Raw genomic sequence first — 23,125 nt, forward strand, 5'->3', positions numbered from 1 at the left:
ACGACGACACATTCTACTATGAGAAAAATTAAATTTGGGTCCGAGTTAAATTAAACAATCGGCCCGCTACACAAAAATAATTAAATACATTTATTTCTGCTTGGGAACATTACACTCTCTCTCTCTCGTGAAGATAGATCACTTCAGGAAAAGACTTGGTATGGTTGAATTATGAAATTTTTGTATTCTTTAAATTATTAATAAAATAATTTTATTGTTAGACTATTGACTGTTATGGGCTCCACCATTTGTATTTATTATCTAAGAGGTGACGATCTCTGAGATAACGAACACTTGTATGAAAGACATTATGAGAGATGATGATCTCTTAGATAATGTGCTAAACAGTAGAGATCTACTGTCAGATCTAGATGAGTTCAAGCTCACACTGTGATATAGATATTGTTATGCCTATAAGTCACAATTTGGATAAAGGAAGAATTTTATTATTCTTCGGAGTTTATCCTATGTCATGGTAGATCTTAACTCAAGATCATGTTGTGATATAGGAATGCTAGTACCTATGAGTCACAAATTGGATAAATGAAGAATTTACATATTCTCTAGATGTTATCTTGTATATTGTATTCATTGTAATACTATTATCACTAGTATAAGTGATGTGTCATATCATAAAGATAGTAATATGACAGGATCATGTGTTCAATAATTTCACCTGCTAAGAAGAAGATTCAGATAGATATAGAGTATCATTCTATGCTTATTCACCGTAATTGATGATGCTAGATATGTTATCTCTCAGTATGAGTATCAAATTAAGAGGGAGTGTTAAAACTATAACTCTAATCACATATTGATCTAAATGTGTAGATCGCATAGACCTTAGCATTGTTAAAATACCTTATGAAATGCCTAAGATTTATATTGTTCTTTCTAGACATGATCGACGTCCCTTGTAAATAATTGTGTTAACCTTAACTAGATTTAGTTAAGTTCATTTACATGTTCTTTACCTTGATTGGGCGGTGATCATGAGGAAGCATTCTAGGCCAACCTAGATAGGGTCATGTCCCTTCAAGGGACACACCCTTTTGGTATGAGGGTGTGGTTGAAGGTTAAGGACACATAGAAATATAGAAGTTTGCTCCTTAATCAATACTGCCTTAAGACGACTTGTAGAAGTTAAAGGCATTTCCAGAATTATATTTTTCCATTCATACAAGATTGTATATTGAAGATTATCTACGACAAGCATAGTAAAGGTACAATCTAAGTTTGATTCATAACAAAATTATGTAGAAACTTTACAAGAATTACCAAACTCCAATCTGCAGACTAAACCCTCGTCTAGCAACAAAGAAATTATAATATTCAATTGTATAAATGCTCGTCAACCATAGTTAATACAGAAAGAGGAGACAATAATAAAACTTAAAAGTCCACAATACCTCAGTTTTGGATTCTCAGAATTAAATCTACAATACTTAAGCCATAGATCCCAAACCCTTATACTTCAGCAAGGGCACAAACTTTAGACTCAGAAATGTCACAAAGACAACAAGAGCAAAATAAGATAATCAAATAATTGGATGCTTTGCTCATCAAATGTACTCATATTTATAAGTCAAAATGGCACCAGTTTCCTAAAAGAACTCCACCTAAGAAGCTTTCTCTACACAACATTAAAATATAATAAAGTGCCATTAATATAATTTATTAATTGATTTTGGCTCCAAAAATGACCTTGTCCACCATAACTTAATATTCTGACACACAAGGCCACTGTTTCTTGTTCCCATGATTTAAAACTTTTCGTTCCGGTTCTAACGAGTTATGATACTGAGGTGACCAACCAACAACACTATAAAAAATAGCAACCTCAACGTATTTAGATGAATAATAATAATAATTCACCTGTCTTGCGAAAACAACTGAAGAAGAATCAGAATCAAAATCTGACAACACCAAAGTGATCCTGATGATGAAAGATGATGATTGAACCTAACGGGGTGACTTACTATAAATAGATACTCCCTCCAAGATTCTTGGAGCTCACACTGGAAGTTTGAAATAAAAATTGAGCATCACCCAATGCCTCTAACTCAACTGAGTTCATTAGAACAAATAGATTGACTTACTCTAAATAAGTCCCTGAAACGGAGCCAAAACACACCATAGGCTGCTAGAAAGCCTATAACCACACAAATGTGACACCCTCAAATCCCACTGTCAGCTCACGAGGGTCACGATGGTGAACTGACTTGGTCAACTACAAGAACATACTAAAAATGGGGACATTACATGCCCCTCATTATCTCCTAAGTTGAAGTCCTTATGTTTTTTCTTTAGGGTTTGAAGTCAAGTCAAAAGTTAAAGTCTTCAGTCTGAGTCTAGATTGCCCTTAGGATGGCCTTTTCTTCTCATCCTCCCTTTGAGATAACCTGGTGCGGGAATCATATGAGCTATACATTAATTCTTGGCTAGGTGATTAGGTTTTTGGAAGGGTTTGTTAAGTGTTTTCTTGATGAGAAGAAGGTCTGGATGTTTCTAATGATTTATAATTCCTTGTTCCTAATCATGTCTAAGACAACGATTCATGTTGAGAACCAGTTTTTCATCTCTGAAAGTTTCTAATTCCATGGTCAAAGATCTATATCTAGAGAAGGATACATTATCATGGGCATATACAGAGAAAATGCAACAGAGGACATCGAAGAATGAGGCTAAAGATTAATATGCGAATCACGAGCACAGTTCAGAACCAAACTCAGTTGAATTCAATACAGAATGAATGCTTAAAAATGCAAAAATGGTGAAGGAAACAAGTCAAAGTTGGTATGACTCTTTTTGAAACAAAATTGAAGGTTAAAATTTAATCCGCGCGTATACGTTGTAGAGTTGAAAAATCAATTGAATGAAAGAACGCTTGCTATTGGACAGTTGTGCTTACCTGTTTCGGGTCCCATTTTAATATTAAAAGAAACTTGGATGCCTTTAGCTGTCAAGTCAAAGAAGATCTACAAAGGTCGTAATATCGCTATGTAAAGATGCTCGTTTGATAATTTATGCGACAAAGTGATGTGACAACACATGTCCGGGTGGGCCTAAAATAGTCACGAGGTACCACGAAAGCCTATGTCAGATCTTCTAGCCAATAAAGTACTACCATTTGTTTGCCACGATGTGCTTAGTTGGAAAGAGAGATCTGCGCCGCAAAACAAAGAGACTTAACATCGTTCTATTATTGCCATCAGATTAAAGGATGATCTACATTCGTCACCATCTCGCTATAAAAAGTTGTCAAGAGAATTGTCATAGTGAGAAAGCGACAGAAAGACATGTACTCGGTGGACCTGCGGTGGAAACTATAAAGGAAAGTCTCAACGTTTAAATCACGATCGTTGATTTAACATCGACATTTAGAATTTGAAAATGCAGTGACCGTTGGAATATGAAATAAGTAGTTTGGCGTGAAACAATAGAAAATAAACGAGATTGTGATTTTCCATAGAGTTTTTTGAAGATTGTAGGAAGCCGAATGGTCATCATGTGTTCTAGAAGCACCATGGATTTAGAATCAGCAATAGAGAAGATGCCATGTGTTTGCATGATTCAACAATTTCATATTTGTTTTCCTTTTTATTCTGTGATTGTTGATCTACCAGAATTAAGAGATAATGAAGAACTATAAATATAACTTCATTGGACATAACATGGGTCAGCAAACTTGAGGGTGAATGGTTCTGTAATTCCATTTGCAGTATTTGCTTTTCATGTTTTGTGGTCCATGCATTAGATAGTTTTGCATTTAGAGCTGAAAGACAATTGTGTATGATCTTGTAAATAATCAAATGGATTCCACTTTGTTTGCTAATTGCAGTTCAGTAATTCCATTCATTGTTTCATATATAATTTTGTTTCTTCTCTTGATAGTTTCATACATGTATAATTCATTGGGGATTAAAGAATGATATATGTGAATCTATTTGGTACTTGTTGAATTCCATTTCAGTTAGGTCTAATAGATAAAGCAATTCCACATACCTTCATATATAAAGTTCTTTCTTTCCTACTTCTACATATAGATGGGTAAATGCATTTAGAATAGAATTAGAAGTTAGAGAATATCAAGATAATCTACTGCAATCATTCCATTGAGTGTGATAGGTTATTCCTATACATCTTGCCTGAATTGTTTGTGCCTACAAACAATTTGGTTATCCTTTACTGCTCTCAGGTTAAGAGTTTATAATATCAAGAATTTATGATCACATAAAGACATATTTATTGCATGTTATTACAAGAATCATAGGGAGTTGTACCTAATCAATTCAGAGGGTAGTGATAGAATACATACACTAACCTAGTTGTTGGTAAACATCCTTTTTTCTTTCCAAGCATTGGGTATCAAAGAGTCAAGATTATAAAATCTAATAGGAAGACAAACTATTAACCAACACCATTATGGGGGACTTCGCCCTAAAATGGCTTTCTATTTTGAGCACCTTCTCAAGTTGAAGGGTGTGTTCATTGTATGCCTTTACTTATCAACCTGCTAGTCATATTCATTCTAGATTCATTGGCTTTGCATGGAGATTGATCATTAGATCGATAGGGAGAACAAGACTTGCAAGATTTATAACATTGAGGAGGTGGAGCCAAAGGCGCATTTCATCTTTCATTTCCCTATCTACTACGCAATTATTGGGAGAATCTATTACCTTTTTTGAGAGGCACAATCTCTTTCCACTTTTTTTAGATTCATAGATCATAGGCGCCTAATACTTCATCTTTGAGGAGGAAGTAAGGATAGGACACCACTCTCTTCAGTGACAACATTCCAGTCTTGTCACTTGATCATCTCTTTCATCCTGGACTATCTTTAGCATGTGGTATCAAGTTCTAGCTTGGCTCTCCTAGCCATATTAGATCTGTGAAGCCTCGGAAAGACTCTTGTCAACAATGGTTTTCTTCTTCTTCTGAGAGTCTTCGAAAACAACCCAAGGCCCTTGCTAGTTCTATGGCTTACCTGTATGTTCTAGGCTTCATTGTTGCTCTAGGCCAATAGGGGGATTTAGGGTCTCCTTTTTGCTTTCTCCTCCCCCGCCTTCTTCCCCCCTCTTTCTTTCCTTTTTGTTTGCTTTTGTTGTGGTTGTCGTCGTCTTTTATTAGGCATCATTTGGTGTCCCTATTGTGGACTAGACTCTTGCTCTTGTTTAATTGTCCCTTGGACCCTCTTTGTGGTCTTTTATTGGACAATATATAAATTTATCTTATCTTATATATTTTAAGCTTTTCCTATTTTTTATATAACCATCCCCACTATTGCCCCTTGCCGTCCCCTAATTCAAGAAAAAAACAGCATCATGTTTTTTCATCCCACCGGCCAAGAGGCTTGGGGGAACTTAGCTAAGCATCAATTTCTGTAACATAACACTTCACCTGCAATCATAACACATGTCTTGCTCTCCATGGCTACCTTTTATAGATAAATACAGACAAGAAGGAAGGTTCTAGATGAAGCAAGAAGACTAGGTCGTGCAAAGCATTTGGCACTGTTTTTTAACCACTAAAGACCATGCAAACGATACATACTTATCCAAATGACTCCCCGTTCAAACCTCCTTTATTAGGCACCCAAAACTTACTCTTTTGAGCTATGATAGATGCTCTTACACATCTTTCAGCTGTCACGAGAATCCATCATAAAAGTTGTCATTATGTACGACTATAGTTGCAAGAGATTATGCCATAACCTGACTGGGAATAGCATATTCTCTTACAATTAATCATAACCCAACTTGGGCATCCACCTTTTTACAAAAGGTATCTCCTGCCACTTGTCCAATTTGTCATAGGATGACACTTGTCAAGACCCTCAAAGATGGATGCCGTCAAGCTTGTGGGTGCCTCTAGATGAATAGACATTTGTAGGAAATTATGTAATTAAAATATAAATAGATACAACATGAATGCAAAATCAATGTTAGGATTTGAAAAGGTTGAGACACTTTGATTCCAACAGGTTGTACCATTTTAGTTAAGAAAATCCTTAAAAAATAGAAAAGGACAAGTGGAGAGTTGGGCCTTGCTTTGAGATCAAATATTTTTAGAAGGAAACAACCTGTGTAGTTGGTTGGAATGATGAATGGCTTGCAAGAACTTTAAGTTCACAGAGTCACCAAAAATATTAGAAAGATGGCAAAGCCAATCATATGGAGTGAGTGGGGCCTATGTGAGTAAAAGGCTTGCATAGAAAGATTTCTCTAGAATTATAAGATGCAATATTGAAGTTGTTTTGGATAGGCAAAGGACAGCCAAAATTTTAATAGGGGGTGAACAAAATCTAGGCATTGGAAACTAAGACAAAGGCTCAGCAGACATTGTGATTGTTATATGGTCATATAGATTGTAGGGGATGATTTAAGAGTTTAGACTTGAAGAAGGGGAATCCTATAGAGCTGAGAGGTATGTTGTGCTCAATGAATGCTGCTATAATGGACACGAGCGATCCATTTGTGGTAGCATGGATCCTTGAAAGGGAGTGTATATGGAAGAGACAATACAGATCCCTAATCTTTCATACAATCAACTTAGTTCTAAAAGTTTACCAGTAATGTATCACATAATCAACTCTCAATAAACTTGAATTTAAAGATTCATTAATGGAAAAAGTGAATGATAAAATCCAATTCAGACCCTTATTAACTCCTCCCAACATTGAAAGAAGAAACACCATTGTGAAACAACTAAAGCACTAATGTTGAGAGGAGAAAGCTGGAGGCCAGATTGCAAAGTATTGCAAAGGATAGTAGAATAACATTTACTAATTGGTATAGAATCCAGAGAAGTACCTTTCGCTAAATGGGGCCATGGCATGATAAAGACAATCAAAGTGTGTCACGGAGTATCTTGCTGAGTATCATTCAAGAGAATAAAGTGTACAGATGATGTAAGACCTCACCGCTAAAGGAAAAACTAAAACTCAGTATATGATTAATCTTCTTCCTGTTCTTTGCAATAAGTTTTTACAAATAAGGTTTCCATCCAGGTGGTTGAGTCATAGCTTCTGGATGGATCTTAGTCAACATCAAAGCCAATTCCATCTGATTCTGCTTCTTATCAATTAACTTGATGACAAAGGTTACTTCAAGTTCAAACCATTCCAGCGGTTGTGATGAATGTCAACTTGTGTGATTGTCTTAGTGTAGTGCTTTCATATGTTTCTTCGATAGCACTTGGTTTGTTAAAGTCCTCTTACATGGTTTGAGGTGCATATGAAGCTTGCAAATGATAAATTTGGTGTTGGTTAATGTGTTCCAGTTCTTTTAGCGTGCAGAATTTTCATTTGCTGATTATCTGAAGATGGAAATTGTATTTCAGACTAGAAAGTCTATCCGACTTTTATGGCTTGACTGCACATTATAAATTGAATTACTTACCCTTGAAGAATTTCATTCATGGTCTATACTTTTTTTTGACCTTATAAAAGCTAAAAAAGGTACATAATTTACACTTCAGTTTTAAATGAATGACTCTCTTGAAGAACTTTGATCCATAGAATAAGCTATTTTGTGGTTCTGTTTGTAGAAGTAAAAGGGATATATATTCTACACATGCAGGCAGAACAAAAAGAGGATGCATCTAAGCTTAATGTTGATGAAAAATCAACTCGTTTAGCTGTGGTGAAACCTGCATCAACTTCACCAATACCTGTTGTGTCCTCACAATTCGCTGGGCACATATATACTGGAAGAGACTTATATTACATGTAAAATATCTTTTATTTCTCCTTCAACTCTTTCTGTTTTCATTCAAGATCAGTTCAATCATTATGCAATTGCTGCTTGAAGTAATTTATTTCTGATCTTTCTAACTGTCGGGATCAAGGATTGGAATTAGGAAATATACTCAATATTTGTTTTCTTCCCAGGTCAGCAAGATCTTTAGCAAGAAGTCATACGCCTACAGCAGGTTCATATATAGCACATATCCATGGCTCTTGGCCAAGAACAAGTATAGGTTTGGTTGTGGATGAAGAAAGTGCAGTTGATGACGATGTATCAACCAGTCTTCTGCCTTTTAACTCCTCTGCTCCCCCTAAATCAAAGTCACTGTTTTGTGCAGTAAGTCTACCAATCTCACCTGTTTGGCTCGGAAGAGAAGAACAGCAAGAAATGATCTCTCTAGGTTTTTATTTTTGTGACTTTCTTGTAGATGCTCATTATTAAAGCACGATTGTTCAATGCACATGACATTACATTTTCACTAATGTAAATTTGGTTTCAGGCAGGGGCTACTTTCTTATTTTGTGCTCTGAACTTGCATTTACTCGGGTTCAAGAAATCAGCCACTCTTTCTAGTGATATGAAGGTCTTTGTTTTACCTCTTGGGCGAAAACTGTTGGAGGTAATTTCATTTATTGGCTGTGAAGAGTACAATTTTTATACTTTTGAGGTAGAATATTGTTTCTATATTAGTCCTTTACTTAGAACCTTTATAATCCATGGAAGAAGACTTTTTGTCACCAGCTTCATTCCCATAGGCATCTATGTTAGGCCCTAATGGGCCCTTCTCTGGATCTGTGGATGGGTACCTGAAGGGTTTGTCCCAGGCTCAAAGAAAAAACATTTTACCTAATCAAACCTTTTCGGGCAGATATGCTCTCTAAATCTTCCTTACATAATTTAAACCTAGCACTTACAGTATTATAAAACTTTCTTATCGCAAGTTTAAGTTAAATCTTTTAATAAAAATTTGAAAGACATTGCACAAATCTGCAAACAACATGGTCAAGTCAATTTTATAAAAGCAGGCAACTATGGCCATCTGCAGGATTTCTTTGCTCATGGCCATGGCTTGTAGAAGCAGGCCCAGCATGATGAAGAAAAGTGGATAAGCATGGACTATCTTGATGAAGAGTATTCATCCTTCAAGCATGCACAAACAATAAAATTGACCAACCTTGAGATTCACCTCTGTTTTGTGCTGCTCGTCTTCCAATCAGACAACCACCTACCAATATGTTTGGAAGTTGACACCATTACCCTCAAGTTTTGGCCAAAGTGCTGGCCAAGATCACTATTTGAAATGTGCAGCACCTAACTTTATATCCAAGTTTATAATATAGTATTAATATTGCCATACCCAAGGGCTATGCAGAAAGCTGTAATGGAACATTGTGAGGCAATACTGGAGCCTCCAGGGCTGGATGCATCAATTGAAATGATCATGGAAACTTAATTGATCTGGCTTCCAAAAGAAGTCACCATTGGTAACAATCATGAAACTGCATTGAAGGATCACAATGAATGCAATACAGAAATAGAAAGCCTTCAGTTGAAAATTTTGAAATATTATAATATTCTAGAATTAATATTTTCAACATTAGACAAGGTTGATGACCATTTCAAAGGGCATTGATATAAAGAGGCCAACGAATTAGCTGGCATGGTGGTTAACTTGGGACCAACGATTTTTAGGATTCTGTCATCGTGGAGAGCATCAATGCATGAGAGGGTGTTTGTTTGCAAGAATAATTACAAATAATGATCTCAAGTTCACAAGAACAATGCCTTATATTGTGAGACAGAACATGTCACTCTTATAGGGTTTGAACTTTGAACACAGTCCAATAATGGATTAAGGGTAGTAGGCATTGGCTCTTTAACAACCAAGGAAAATATTTCATCCAGGCTTCAAACCAACGGGCATAATGGCTCTGAAAATTTGCGTGTTGATTTGAGAAGTGACGTATTGAGAAGTTCAATTAAGACTGACTGAAGCAAGCCAACCTTGTGCATTAGTTCCTTGAGGCTGCAACACTGAGTTGTCATTGGAGAAGAAATATTGGAGCACCTAGCGAAGCATGTACATGACAGAAAAGTAGTGGCCATATCCCTAGTGAAATTACAAATAGCCCCAGTGATTAAGTCTTCATCAAGCTCAGACTCCATAGTAGTTATCTATATCCACAAGTAAGTAGGCCATTTGAGGCAATAAATGGATACAATTTGTAGGGGAATGAACGAAAATGTGGCATTGATTTCCCTATCAAAGCAATGGCAATGAGAAAAATTGCAAAACACATGTATAAAGGACTGATAAAAGGATCCATGGACAAATTATGGAAATGGAAGGAAACACAATTCTTATGATGGGAAAAACATATTTGACAAAAGCAGGTGGCTTTTTGTAATGACCCCACTAGGTTATAACTTCTTCAAACACCAAAAAATCTTTATACTTCAGTGGTTTGACATTTTGTCAAACACTTTGCAAGCAAGCTCTGATATCACTGTAACAACCCTCCTCAAATCTGCTCTCAAAAAATGCTAATGAAAGCTCAAGGAATTTCATCAAACAATTCACATGCAAGGGACGTATAACTGATATAGTTTTTCAGCTGGCTTTAAATGACTTTTTTTTCCAATTTGCATCAATGAGATTCTTATGCTAGAAGACTCCAAATGGACTACCAATGGCCTAATATGAGTGTGTTACTAATTTTGACAATATTCAGTGCATATATATGATCTAAGCATGAGAAATGAACACCTACAGCCAACTGGCATTTTTACAAACAGTTGGTATGCAAATTAACTAGCTGATAAATAATGATATTGTATTGCTTAAATGACACTAGCAACTATTATTTTATTAATTTGCAATGAAATTTCTAATACAATGCTCATGAAATATGGCCAAGACTTTGGCATTTACATGGATTACAAAATGACAATGCTGGTATAATGCACACTTACAGCTGAAAGCTTATAACACCCTAAAAAGAAATACTAACAAAAGAACCTGGTTGTAGATGGTTGTAATCATTTTCTTCAATGCTGCCCCTTCTACTTTGCTTTTCCGATTTGCTTCTTTGGCCTGCTTTTTTCTGGTTCTTCTTTTTCGGACTGCTTTTTCATACCCGCTTTTTCCGCCTGCTTTTTCGGTTCCGCTTTTTTCGGACTGCTTTTTTGTACCTACTTTTTCAATTCTGCTTTTTTGAACTGCTTTTTCGTATCCGCTTTTTTAGCTTGCTTTTTCGATTCTGCTTTTTCGGATTGCTACTATGTTGAATCTCAAGACCATATCTTTCAATGGCGTCAAGATTTCTAGCTTGAAAGGATTTCGTCCTCCAAACTATTGAGACATAATCTCCAGCAAATTCCCCAATGTTTTTGATATTTCCAACCATGCATAAAAGAAGCTCTTCCATTTCTTTTATAGTGTTCTCACAAGAGCTCCATCCTTTGTTTTCTCAATGTGGGATAAAACATAACTCCTTTTATGTAACTTATGTCTCCAATGTGTTATAAAATAAAGGGGACTTTTAATTTAAATATTTTCCACAAACTATAGTCTATGCATTAATAAAGTTAAATATTTAAATTTAACTTTATAAAATAGCTTTATCAATGCATAGCAAATCTTGTCAATGATAAACAAGTCTTTTTGTCGATTTTAAACAATTACCATCGACATACCATTGCCATTGGCTGTCCGCCCATGTCTAAGATGACTTACTATAAATAGTAAGTACGCCCAAAGTTGCCTCAAAACCCCTTAGAAAGACCTGCAACTAAAACTATATAGGCCAAATGGCCTCTAAGCCCCTTTAATTTCCTAGTTAGCCTACGGGACCGTGGGGAAATAGGCTAACGACAATATCATGCTATGAATGCTAAAAAGGGGACATTAAATTTTTGAAGGGCTGTACTATATTCTGCACAATCACTCACAGGGAGGTTACAGGTCTATTATTAGCTACAATGAAGTTAAGCTGTCTTTTCTTATTAAATTTCGTATCAACAATAGGCTGGCAAGCCCATTTTATTGGGACTGGGAGTTGCAAAATAGATATAAAACTTGTAAATTGTATTCCATGACCATAAATTTTCAAAAGCATTTTTAAGCGTGCCTCTTGGGTAACTTGGTGTAATGCCTCGCCTGGCGATCCTTGGAAAGCAAGGATAAACAAGCCAACATATTTTTTTTGTTAAAGTAAAGTACGATAACATCAATATGCGACAACATAAGCAACAGAAGACTAACAACATATAATCATTCCAATAATCCCAAGCATTATTACTTACAAACACGCTTAATTACCAAAACATAAACCATCTAAGTGTGCTTAACCTGCATTGTTCATTTCATCTCTAACATAAGATTATGAGATTCATTTAAAAACACAAAATTAATTCCTAGACATGTTGAAATGACGAATGACTAAACATCACTATGAGCATAAAGGAATACTAAAACATTAACCTTCACACTAGGGAGTACTAGAATAATAATGATGAGGCTAAGACACTCGTAAGCATAAATGCATCCAAGATATAACTAACAAGACTAAATTACTGAAGTAAAACATCTAATCTCAGCATCTAAACATGTGCATTTATTAACCAATTAGAACACATTCAACAGTACTAAAATAACATCGCAATGATATATAACAGGAACTAACAGGTAATCCACACAATCTAAGTGTCCTTTACCTTCCAACATAGTCACAACTTCATAAGACATTAGGTCCTCAGCCAACCCCCACGCACAGGATATTCCATACCACCCTATCTGTGGCCCCTGTGTTGGAATTCCCACTGTACTAATGTAGTAATCAAAAGAACCCTAAAGGTCTAATATACTACAATAATACAAAACCATCTATGAAAGTGTAACATATAGCATAATGAAACATACACCTATGACACACTTCTCAGGTAGTGCATCACATAGAACAAGCAACATCTACCAAGCAAGAAACTACATGCAACCAAGTAGATAAGCAATAAACACGAGAGAACTCATAGTGCCTAAGCACAAGGTGTCAAGTGAACAAACAACACCAAAGAAAACTTGTATGTCGGTCCAATGTAGTGATGAAGATAATTGCGTACTTAAGGGATAGAGATCCAACCAAGTAGAGAACAATCACATATGGCTCACTCACATGCCAAGCAATAACAAGGATTGAAAGCAATCTGAGACAATGCAATAGATTGGGTCTTGGTCAAAACCTCTAAAGATACTATGATGGGGCTGTAGTGGAGTGTGGGCATGGTAATATGCCAAACGACGATCTAAACATCCCTGGGCATGGTAATATGCCAAATGACGATCTAAACATCTCAAATATATTGTATGTTGATTAAGTAACCATATTTTATTTAGTTTGATCTTATTAAGTAACAACCTTACATATGTAGTTGTCCCAACCACTTCATGCTGGTTCCTACAACAAAGACCACTCCACATCTTTACCCATATATACCCAACTATCTCACCAAGTGATGAGTGTCCGAAGACATGCAAATCCCCACCCCAACCCTCATGATAAAACAACACTCACCGGAGCATGTCACAGTGGTAAGAATCTCTCAAGATTCAGTAGGCACGTATAAGGAACTGTGCACATGACAGGGCACACCATGCTCACATATATAGAACTAGGGTTGGATGAGAATGCAAAGACTCAAAGGTGAAATAGAAAGATGAAGGAGAGGGGATTCGGTAACTAGAAATTTAACCAATTGCAACTCAATTCGATGCTTAAAATGTCCAAAATCTGGATAATACTAAAAATTTCAGTGAAGTAAATTTCCGCCCAAAGCCAAAGTTTAACCGAAAACTTTAAGATTGAAAACCCATCGAGCAAAGAGGCTCAAACAAGTAGAAATCCAATAAAATTTTACTTTCTAAAAAACTCAGAAAAACGGCCAGCATTTCTACTAAAAAACTTGCATTTAAAACTCTCAAAAACAAGGAAAATGCATGTGGAATCCTAACTAGGACAACCCATTGAACAAAAATAGGTATGGACATAGATCCACATACCCTAAGCCTAATCAAGCAAGAACTGAAACGAAAACCTTCAAAACAGCATTTTAATCACAAACCCTACCTCACAAACGAACTAGCAACTCCAAGAAGCTGAAGAAAAGAGGCAGATAAACAAGCACGCTGCCGAATCTGCCAAGAAGCTTGGCAAACAACAGCCTACCCACTGCCAACACTATGCAATAGACCTTGCTGAATTCTACCAGACAGCTTTCCTAGATCCAACAAAACAGTAATCTAGGAAGAGGATTTCAAAAACCTCCAAATTTTCTGCCCAAGATAAAATCGCCCAAGTATGCATGAATAAAATTTACAAAGGAAAATTTTTTCTTTATATAGACAAATTCGCTCAAAATGATAGAATTTAGGGTAATTTAATATAATTTCCAAAAATTAGAAAATTTATTAATCGGGTAATATTTGTTTTCTATTTCAAAGGACTAGAGAAAATGTTCTATTTGATGTCTGATCAATAGGAAAGATTAAAAGCCAAATCAATAAAGTTAAAGAAGGGGAGACATTGTTTGCATTAGACTGTCTCATCCTCAAGAAGCTTATGCTTCCTTCCAAATAACATGTGGCTAGAGAAAAAATGTTAGCAATGAAGTGGTTGGAGAATTGTAGATTGGTTTGCTATGCAGGTGAAGATAGTAGTAAAATGGGTGATAGAGAGTGGTGGTGAACAAATATTAAAAAGATCGTTTTCTTCCCCTTTTTTTTGTATTTCTTTGGGGTTCATAGTCTTTTAGTTTGATATTTATGGTTATCTAGCACAATTAATAGACATAAATCCTAAACATGGTATAAAGATGACAGATTTTTTATGTAATGAACTTACAGTTTTTTTGCCAAAGATTATATTAGAGGGAGAGGACTATATATATGTATATGTATGTATGTATGTATGATAAAGGTTGCAAAATTTTGATGTAGTGAACATTATTATATTTGCAACATTATTTAAGAAGGAAGGGAACTGTACTTCAGTATAGTATAAGGTGACAGGTTTTTGATATGACAAACTAAATTTTTTATTTGAAAAAGTATATATTAAAAGGAATCGACCTCTACTCCTCTACTTAGTCATATGTATGTTTGTATACACACCCACACACTTTATTTTTGTGATATTATTCTAATATTTTATAAATACTGTATTTATTCAGCTATATTGTGCTTGAAAGGTTCTTGTTGGTACAAGCAAAACCCAAACCATATCTGAACTGGCAACATGGTGTAAAGCATAATGTGTATCCTTGTATAGTAGTTGAGTTTTTTTAATAGGTTGAAGGACCATTTTTGCTTGACAAAAGAAGTACCCCTGCTGCCCACTATATGGTAGATCCAATGTAGTGCCTCTCCCATTTGACTTCTGTAAGTCATCCTGATGGATGCAACCTTGATGATCTTGCTTGGTGAGGGATCATGTTTAGGACCATTAGTGGACTACACCCTTGAGATGATTGGATTTATGTTACTGTATCAGTTACTTTGATTATGTTCTTGGCTGATTTATGAGATTATGATGTGATATATGGTTCACTGAGGTTTGTGCCAGTGGTTACCAAGATCGATGTGGTATCATGATGTTATGTGATTACTTTGAGATGTGTGTAGAGATTGCACTATGTACTATTACCTGCTACATTGGACTAGGTTTCCGTAGCAGTGGTTTGTCATGTTTATGACTGTGTTCGCTTATGTGTTTTAAGTGCCTTTTTAACGTTGTGTAAACTACCATTATTAAATGCCTAAATAATTAGAGATGGATTGTCCATGTTGGATTTATTGGTTATGTACTGTGGATATTTACCTTGTTATATTTTGATCCGAGATACTTATTACTCATGTGATGTTTTACATTTGAGATGACCTGAGGGTCAGATGTTATACTTTGATTTCGGTATCATAAATGTTAGACTGCTATGTTGTTCGTTGATCATATTGCATGATGATGCCATTTTGAGATGACAGTGTGTTTCATGATGATATTTAGTCATCCGGTATTTGGACATATCTCTGATTATGTTATGTGATGGATTTAATGCTATGGTTATTTACTTCATTCCTACATTGTTATGTTTTATGTGAACGTGAGTGACGTAAATGGATTGTTTCAGCGTAATTAAATAAATGGTTATATTAGGTGATTTAATGCATTTATTGATTCGGCTATGTTATTATCTGTAATTGCACTTGATCGTGTTATTTAGTGTGCAGGATGTATATCCCTAGCAGTAGCACATGGAATTAGTGATTTAGCCATTCATATTTTACCAATGTTGTCCCTATATGGTCGACGTATCCTTTATTTAATTGTTTAATTAATCCTTTCAGCGATTATTAAATCCGAACTCATTTGGATTATGTGATTAGACCAGTGTGTCTATGCATCTAGAAGTTCTCATTGTCAGAAAAGTTGTTAAGGAAATTTTTGTGTTTTTGGGTTTTTGGACGTTTAATTGATTTATTTTAATTTCTGGCAGCTTTGCCATAGATGAATTCCTATTACTAGGAATAGTCTATTTTCATTTGGGTCGATTTGGGGTTTAACTAGGTTGGTTGGTTATTTGCCCTAATCAATTATTCACTCAAAAAGTGAATAAGTATCGAAAAAGGAATTTAATTCCTCACTTCTCACTTTTGAATTAGAAAGTTTGAGATAAAAACCCAAAATCCTCTTCATGAGGAATTACAGTTTTGTTCGTTATGGGAGCTACGAGTGTGGGATCGTCGCGAGGTTGAGTTCATTGGATCCAGCTCGGGGAGACCTTGGTTTGCTGTGATTTCTAGCTACTTCTGCGAGGTTTTTATTTTATGGTTCAAATTCCCATTTTGCCCTTTTGGTTGTGAGGTAGGGCTCTTTCGTTTTATTATTTTTGCTCTGTTTCTGCTTCTATTTTTGGTAGTCGTTTGTTAGGAGGCTGAGAACTAGTGTTCCCCTCCGTATCTGTATAGTAGCTCTAACCGGTTGGGTGGGTATCAGCATTTCCCTGTTTTTCGAGGTGAGTGTTTGGGGTTTTGCACTATTATGCTGGCCGTTTTTGCATACAGACTCCAAACCTAGATTTTATTTGATACTTGCGATTTTTCTGCCCAAAGACCAAATGGGTTTTAATTTCAAAGTTTTTGAGTTTTGAGGTTTTTCGCCTCAGTTTGCATGCTGCCCAGTTTCTCGAGTTTTCTTGGCATGATGTTGGTCATGGATTTGGATTATCCATAGGATGTCAGTCAGATTATTATTGCACTTTTATGTTTGCATTGGGATGCGTGTTGCATCCATACTCTTGACTTTGTGTTCGATTGAGTGATTTTATACTTGGTGTTATGGTTTCTTTTGGACCTTTGTTTTGATTTCGTGGACACTAGCATTCGCGTAGAATCCATACTCTTGGATTGAGGTCAGTTGAGTGAGTTCATGATGTTTGGTCTTGTTGCATCATTGGGATTCGCCTAGAATCCATACTCCCAGATTGAGGTCAGTTGAGTGAGTTCATGATGTATGGTTTTATTGTCTTTGAGATTCATGTAGAATCTGTCCTCCTGAGCTTGTTTAGGTTGAGTGATATTTTTCTTGTGTTCTCATCCAACCCTTGTGTTTGATCCTTGTGATGGTGGTTTGCCACACATGAACACGTGCACACATATCTGTCGGGTGACTTGTGAGGCCCAACCTCCTGTTGTATTTCGGTGGAGTTATGTTCATGGGGGGTTGGGTTGGGAATATGCATGCCTACGAGCACTCATTGTGTGATGAGCATGGGTATGTAGGGTAAGGTGGTGGAGGGGCTTCTCTCATAACCCGTACGATGTACTCAACGTGGTGTACGTGTAGAAGTTTCTAATAAGTGATAACTTAATTAATTGATAGATAATTAAATAAGAAATTTTGGTCAGCCTCTCGAGGGTGGTGTGAAGGGATATGGTTAGTTATTCTTCAACTCATAGCCTCCCGAGGGTGTACCGAGGGGAATGGTTGTTCTTACATGCATAGCTTGGGTGATCCCAAGTTACCAACTCTTCACTAGAGTCCCTACATAGTTGGCCCATAGAGTGTCTGACTAGGACTTGCTGTATTTGCATTGTTGCATGTTCTTGGTTTCAGTCATCATACTGTCTGGCATGAGTGTTAGCCATGGACGTTGTGCTTTATGTGTGTTTGTGGTTGGATCATTATCTCCATCAACACAGCGAGAGTGGACCAATGGGCTCCATGTGGTTGGGAGGCGTAGCTACCTATACCACTGCTAGGGACCGGTGTGTAGAGATGGTCTTTTGTCCTAGTATGACCATTATTGGATGTTTTCACTTGGTACTTTGGGTTCCGGAGTATGCTTTCTTGTGATTTATGCTTTCATTGGAATTCTTGGATATCATGTTTAGATGATGTAGTTTATTTGACACATTCCTATATTATGATGTTTAGCATATGATTAGATGATGTGAATTGTTTCGTTGGTGTATCTATTGCTTATTGATTTAGCATGTTAGATTTCCTATTCGTATGATGTTTAGCATATGATAGATGATGTGGTTGATTTATTGGATTATCTTATGCTTTACTTCTAGCATGTTAGATTTCCTTACTCTTATGTTGTAGCACGTTTTAGTAGTGATGTCCTCATAAGATAGCACCGATGATCTAGTCGGTAGTTTGGGATGTTACGCGCAGGGGATGGCTAAGATCCACAATGGTTTTATGATGCTATTAATGGTTGGGAGGAACCACATACTTAGTTTAGTTGTTCAGATTATTGCAATGTTATTTTAGTACTTTGCGATGTTGCTTTTGTACACTGTGATGTTGCTTTTAGTACGTTCTTTTATTTTTATAGTTTAGATGGTTAGATGTTCCTCTTCCTTGTTTCATGGCATCTTGTTGTTTATGCACTCAAGTGTTCGTTCCTCTATCTGTGTGGATCCGACACTTCTAGGTGTGAAGGAAATTTATTTCCTATCTTTTTCCCTTTATTTTTCTGGCTTGCTGATGTGTATCCTCGTGCGAAACCTTACTATCTCGTGTGAGAATGCAAGATCTCGCATGGTGTGCTACGCTTCCTCACGTGGCCTTTGGCACTTTCTCGCATGAAACCCCACACCAGTGCAATGCTTTTTGACTGTTGATCCTAGCATGTCCTCGCACGAGATGGTGTTTCCTCACGTGCTCTGTGTACTTTCTCACACGAAGAGGTACTTCCTCGCACGAGACTGTCAGTTGTTATTCTCTCATGTGAAAAATAGGGGGCATCTTTGCTGTTTTTTGGAGAATGCAATTTGGACTTCTAGGTATCCTTTAGGAATGCTAGTGGTTCCATGATTTGACAGATTGAATATTTTGTGGTCTGATGTCATCTTTGGTTTTCGTTCTTGAGTTTGTGCGTGTCAGTTCGGTAGTGGCGTTTGGAGATTCATTGGTTGCCAGGATTGTTGGTGTAGTCTTCTATTGCGATCTTTGTGATCCCTATATGATGTTGTCATGTGCATTCATACTTGTAAAAAAAAAATATCTTGGCTTGAATTGAATCCTCATTCCAAGGATCTTCGGGTGGGGCATTACATCCAACTTAGCTGTTATTTACTTGATATATTATTTCAAAATGTTTTAATTACTGTACATATTCATGGTTGAACTCAGCTTATCTTGAGCCTGGAAGCTTTTTGGCTGTCCAGACAAAACCGAAACCCATACCTGAATTGGTAACATGGAGTAAAGGGTAAGGTGTATCCTGGTATAGCAGTCGACCTTTGTTTTAACAGATTGAAGGACCATTTCTGCCTGACAAAAAAAGAAGTGCCCCTGCTGTCCACTATGTGACAGATCTAAGTGCCAGACAACAGCTCTGATGTGAACTTCTGATGTAATATGTAATGATTCTCATTTTTAAATGTAATTTATAACATTGTAAAACCTTATATATATATCTTATCTTTGTGTCAGGAAACAAATGGCTTTAACCAGAGCCCAATGCAGCAAAGTGAAAGGTCTGGTATGATTGGAACTTCTATGGGATGGATGATGGCTGCTATTTATATGGGTGGACGACTTCCGCAAATTTTTTTAAATGTAAGTTATTGGAATCTATCCAGAGTCTCAAGTTTCAACATCAATCTTTTGACTGTACCATTCTGATATTTACAACAATGTCTAATCTCTAGTTTGCAAAGTATTTTGTAAACAATCCAGAGGTAAAACTTTACAAATGATCGTTTGTTACTAGAATTATTTGTTTTTAACCCTTTTTTTCCTACATGTTATTGGGCTGTAGATCTTTGAGTATTGACTATGCTCTTGTATTTTGGGCATGTTTCTGACAAAATCAGATAAAGCGCCATACAGCTGAGGTGAGCTTTTAGACACCCATCTTTGATTTGTTCGATTTCATTTCATATGCTTCAAAATTCTTGGAATGTTTACTTTTTATCTCTATACATCCATTCCCATTAGAAATGAATACTATGTAACATAAAATTTAAATTAAAAATATCCTGTATTTATTTTAAATGGATATTTGTCTCTAGATAAACTTGAACTGTAGGTTGAATTATATGATTAGATTACTAGTAAATGATCAGAGTAGTTTGTTGAAATGAAAGATCTTGGTCTATAAAAATGTTATGTGTGGATGGAAATGATTTGTTTAGCCTATTGGTGATTCCTGTCAAACCAGAAGCAGCAAGGTGAGAAAACTAGCTGAAGATTTTAAGTGTTGACAATGAAATGCATTTCTATCTATTGAATGGAATTGGTTATACGTATATACTTGAGTACCTGAATGCCCAATCCTAAGCAGCAGATGCTGTTCCAAATGATATTAAATAGTTATATCCATTATAATTTTTGTCAATTCTTTTCTTTGTCGGGACTTAATGACTGTTCTCAAAAATCAGGCTAAAGTTTAAATGCATTAAACACCATATCCCTTTTAATTACTATGATGAAATGAGAGCTTCTTGATTTTTTCCAGCAATATTTTCAGTCTTTCCCATGTTTTGAGTGCAATTTTTCAGCATCAACATAGAGGCTCTGGAAGTTACAAATAGCCACATTCCCATGAATTTTGTAAATATAGGCAGGACAAAATCATACAGTAACAGTGCTTGAAAAATATGTACCTGCTAAATATTAATTTTTAAAATCTCATTCATGTGCAGGGCCTAAATCCACTCATGTTTATGTTTGCTATTGTAGGGAATGCAACATACGTAGGAAGGTATGTGCAAAAGATCATTAAAAATGCCATTCTTGTTTGCTGAAGCTCTTAATAGTTGACTTTTCATGAAATTGAATTTTGACATAAGTATGGGTATGCAGTATTCTCATAAGAAGCACCGAATGGGCTAAGCTAATTCCAAACATGCCATGGCTTGTGGATGCTGGGGTTTGTGTTCTATTAGATTGCTTTGTATCCTTTACAGTAAACAGACAAAGCATGCTATTGTTTTTGTGACCATTAATAATTATCTGATGCAATTTCTTGCTTGCTTATTCACTTTGTCATTCATCAGCATGCCCCCCATTTTGTATTTCCATTTCCATGATCTTATTGATGGCTAGCTGTTACTTTTATTGAAATTTGTGATCATTTAGTTCATAAAGGTTTAAACTGAGATCATTCAACAGTTTAACAGGTGTAAATTATATACGAAACAGATTTTGACTTCTTATCCCAGATTTCTGGTTCTTTTTTCCATTTTCATTGTTTTAGCTCACCAGAGTAGAAAATCCTTAGTATATGCACTGTGTTTGGTTAGATTCCTTTCAAGTGGAAACATGATTCCTTGACAGTTGCTGAAAGATTATTTCTCAATTCATCTATTTTCGTTCTCGGAAAACAACTGACAATGAAGATGCCGACAAATCTTATGAAGCATGTGAACCAGTTAAGGTTTTTTAAAGGAACTGAATATTTGGGTTTCTTGTGGCTGGTCAGACTTGTGGGTTGACCTGGATTAATTTTAACTTAAGCAATAAGAGTGAAAAGATGGATTTTCACCAAATGGGAGATTTCATCCCTAAGGCAACTGTAAAATATATATTCAGGAAGTTATGATTGTTGGCTTGAAGGTGGTGACAGAGTAATAGGAGTGCACTTCTTAACACCCAGGTTCTATGTAATAAATGATATGCAAATCTCTGCAGAACAATGCAATGCTCAGGGACAATATTTTGGTAAAATGATATTTGTGATTCAACAATCGAATCAAATTTTCTTAGTGTTCTCTGCAATTCCTTAGGGACAGTATTTTGTTAAATTAAAATTTGTTTATGAATTAATTTTGAGTTAGTGGGGCTCGGCATGCTACTCACATATTTATCATTTTATTAGTTTCTGCCGGAGGCAGGAATTTATAGCATCCACTAGATGTCAATTTGGTTTTTGGAAAGCACCAATCAGATTAAAAAAATTCGTAACAACAATAGTGTTCTATTGTTTTTATTGTGAAAAATCATTTTCTGATTGTAGACATCTATTATTTCCCTTTTTCTGATTGGTGCGTACGTTGAACAGTCATTGTTTTGGAAATACTTGATTTCTTGTGGATAGTGCTATGAAATTCTGTAAGAATAAAAAATGAACTATTTATTTGTAACCATAGAGTGCTGCATAGAAAGTCCTGCAGCACACAGTAGAAAGTAGTACCGATAATGGCAGACAATACTGAAATATATGTTAGAGTGAAACTTACCCTTCTTGTGTGTCTCAGGCCTAGAATTATTCGTATCAAAGAATATCTGTCCTCAAAATTTGTTCCTTCTGATAGTTTAACTGATTAGAGCGTAGCTAGGGTGATATTTAGTACCTTGATCATTGTTTAGCGTCAAAATGAAATGAAGTATTCTGGAAAAGCTACGAGCAATGAATGCGGTTGAAGAGTTATAAATTGTAATTTAAAAACATGCCAGAGTCTAGAATATTCATAATCAATAATTTCAATAATTTTAAAATAGGCCACATTCTGGTCAGTATTTGGTTGTATCTTTTGTTAGCCTCTTTTCCTGCGGAAAGTTGCAGAGCATTCCAATTCTGTTTTGAATATTTTGTTTCATGCAATATACATATTCGTGGCAAATGTTGAGGGTAAGATCTTGTTTCCCTTCCAGTTGTAATCAATGTAGTTTTTTTCCACGTCTTCCAATTTAGCTTTTTTTGGTTCACAGATTTGTACTTTGAAAGACTGCAAAATTTATAATAGCTCTGTATACGTTGTCTTAATTCCATTGCATGTCATTTACTGCCTGTTGTGGTTAAAGAATCATTTTGCTTTTGTAGTTTCTGATTGTTAATATTTAAAAATGTAATATATCTTTATAGGA

At 35.9% G+C, this 23,125-nt stretch overlaps 1 protein-coding gene across 2 annotated transcripts in view; it reads left to right on the forward strand.

Annotated features, from left to right (window-relative positions):
• LOC149537076 (vacuolar lysine transporter YPQ1-like) overlaps positions 1-22,164 on the forward strand; it is a 159,674-nt gene extending 137,510 nt beyond the window's left edge. For both annotated transcript variants that reach the window (XM_089807036.1, XM_089807035.1), the window contains 8 exons: positions 7,584-7,732; positions 7,895-8,087; positions 8,251-8,370; positions 19,748-19,873; positions 20,131-20,151; positions 20,962-21,020; positions 21,122-21,212; positions 21,606-22,164. In XM_089807036.1, coding sequence (XP_089663162.1) covers positions 7,584-7,732; positions 7,895-8,087; positions 8,251-8,370; positions 19,748-19,873; positions 20,131-20,151; positions 20,962-21,020; positions 21,122-21,212; positions 21,606-21,704 — 858 coding nt within the window. In that variant the 3' untranslated portion in view covers positions 21,705-22,164. The remainder of the gene's footprint in view (positions 1-7,583; positions 7,733-7,894; positions 8,088-8,250; positions 8,371-19,747; positions 19,874-20,130; positions 20,152-20,961; positions 21,021-21,121; positions 21,213-21,605) is intronic.
• Positions 22,165-23,125: the final 961 nt, after the last annotated feature.

This window comes from Cupressus sempervirens, chromosome 10, assembly GCF_028749045.1.
Source record: "Cupressus sempervirens isolate cs-2001-9-10 chromosome 10, ASM2874904v1, whole genome shotgun sequence".
Taxonomy (NCBI): Eukaryota; Viridiplantae; Streptophyta; class Pinopsida; order Cupressales; family Cupressaceae; genus Cupressus; species Cupressus sempervirens.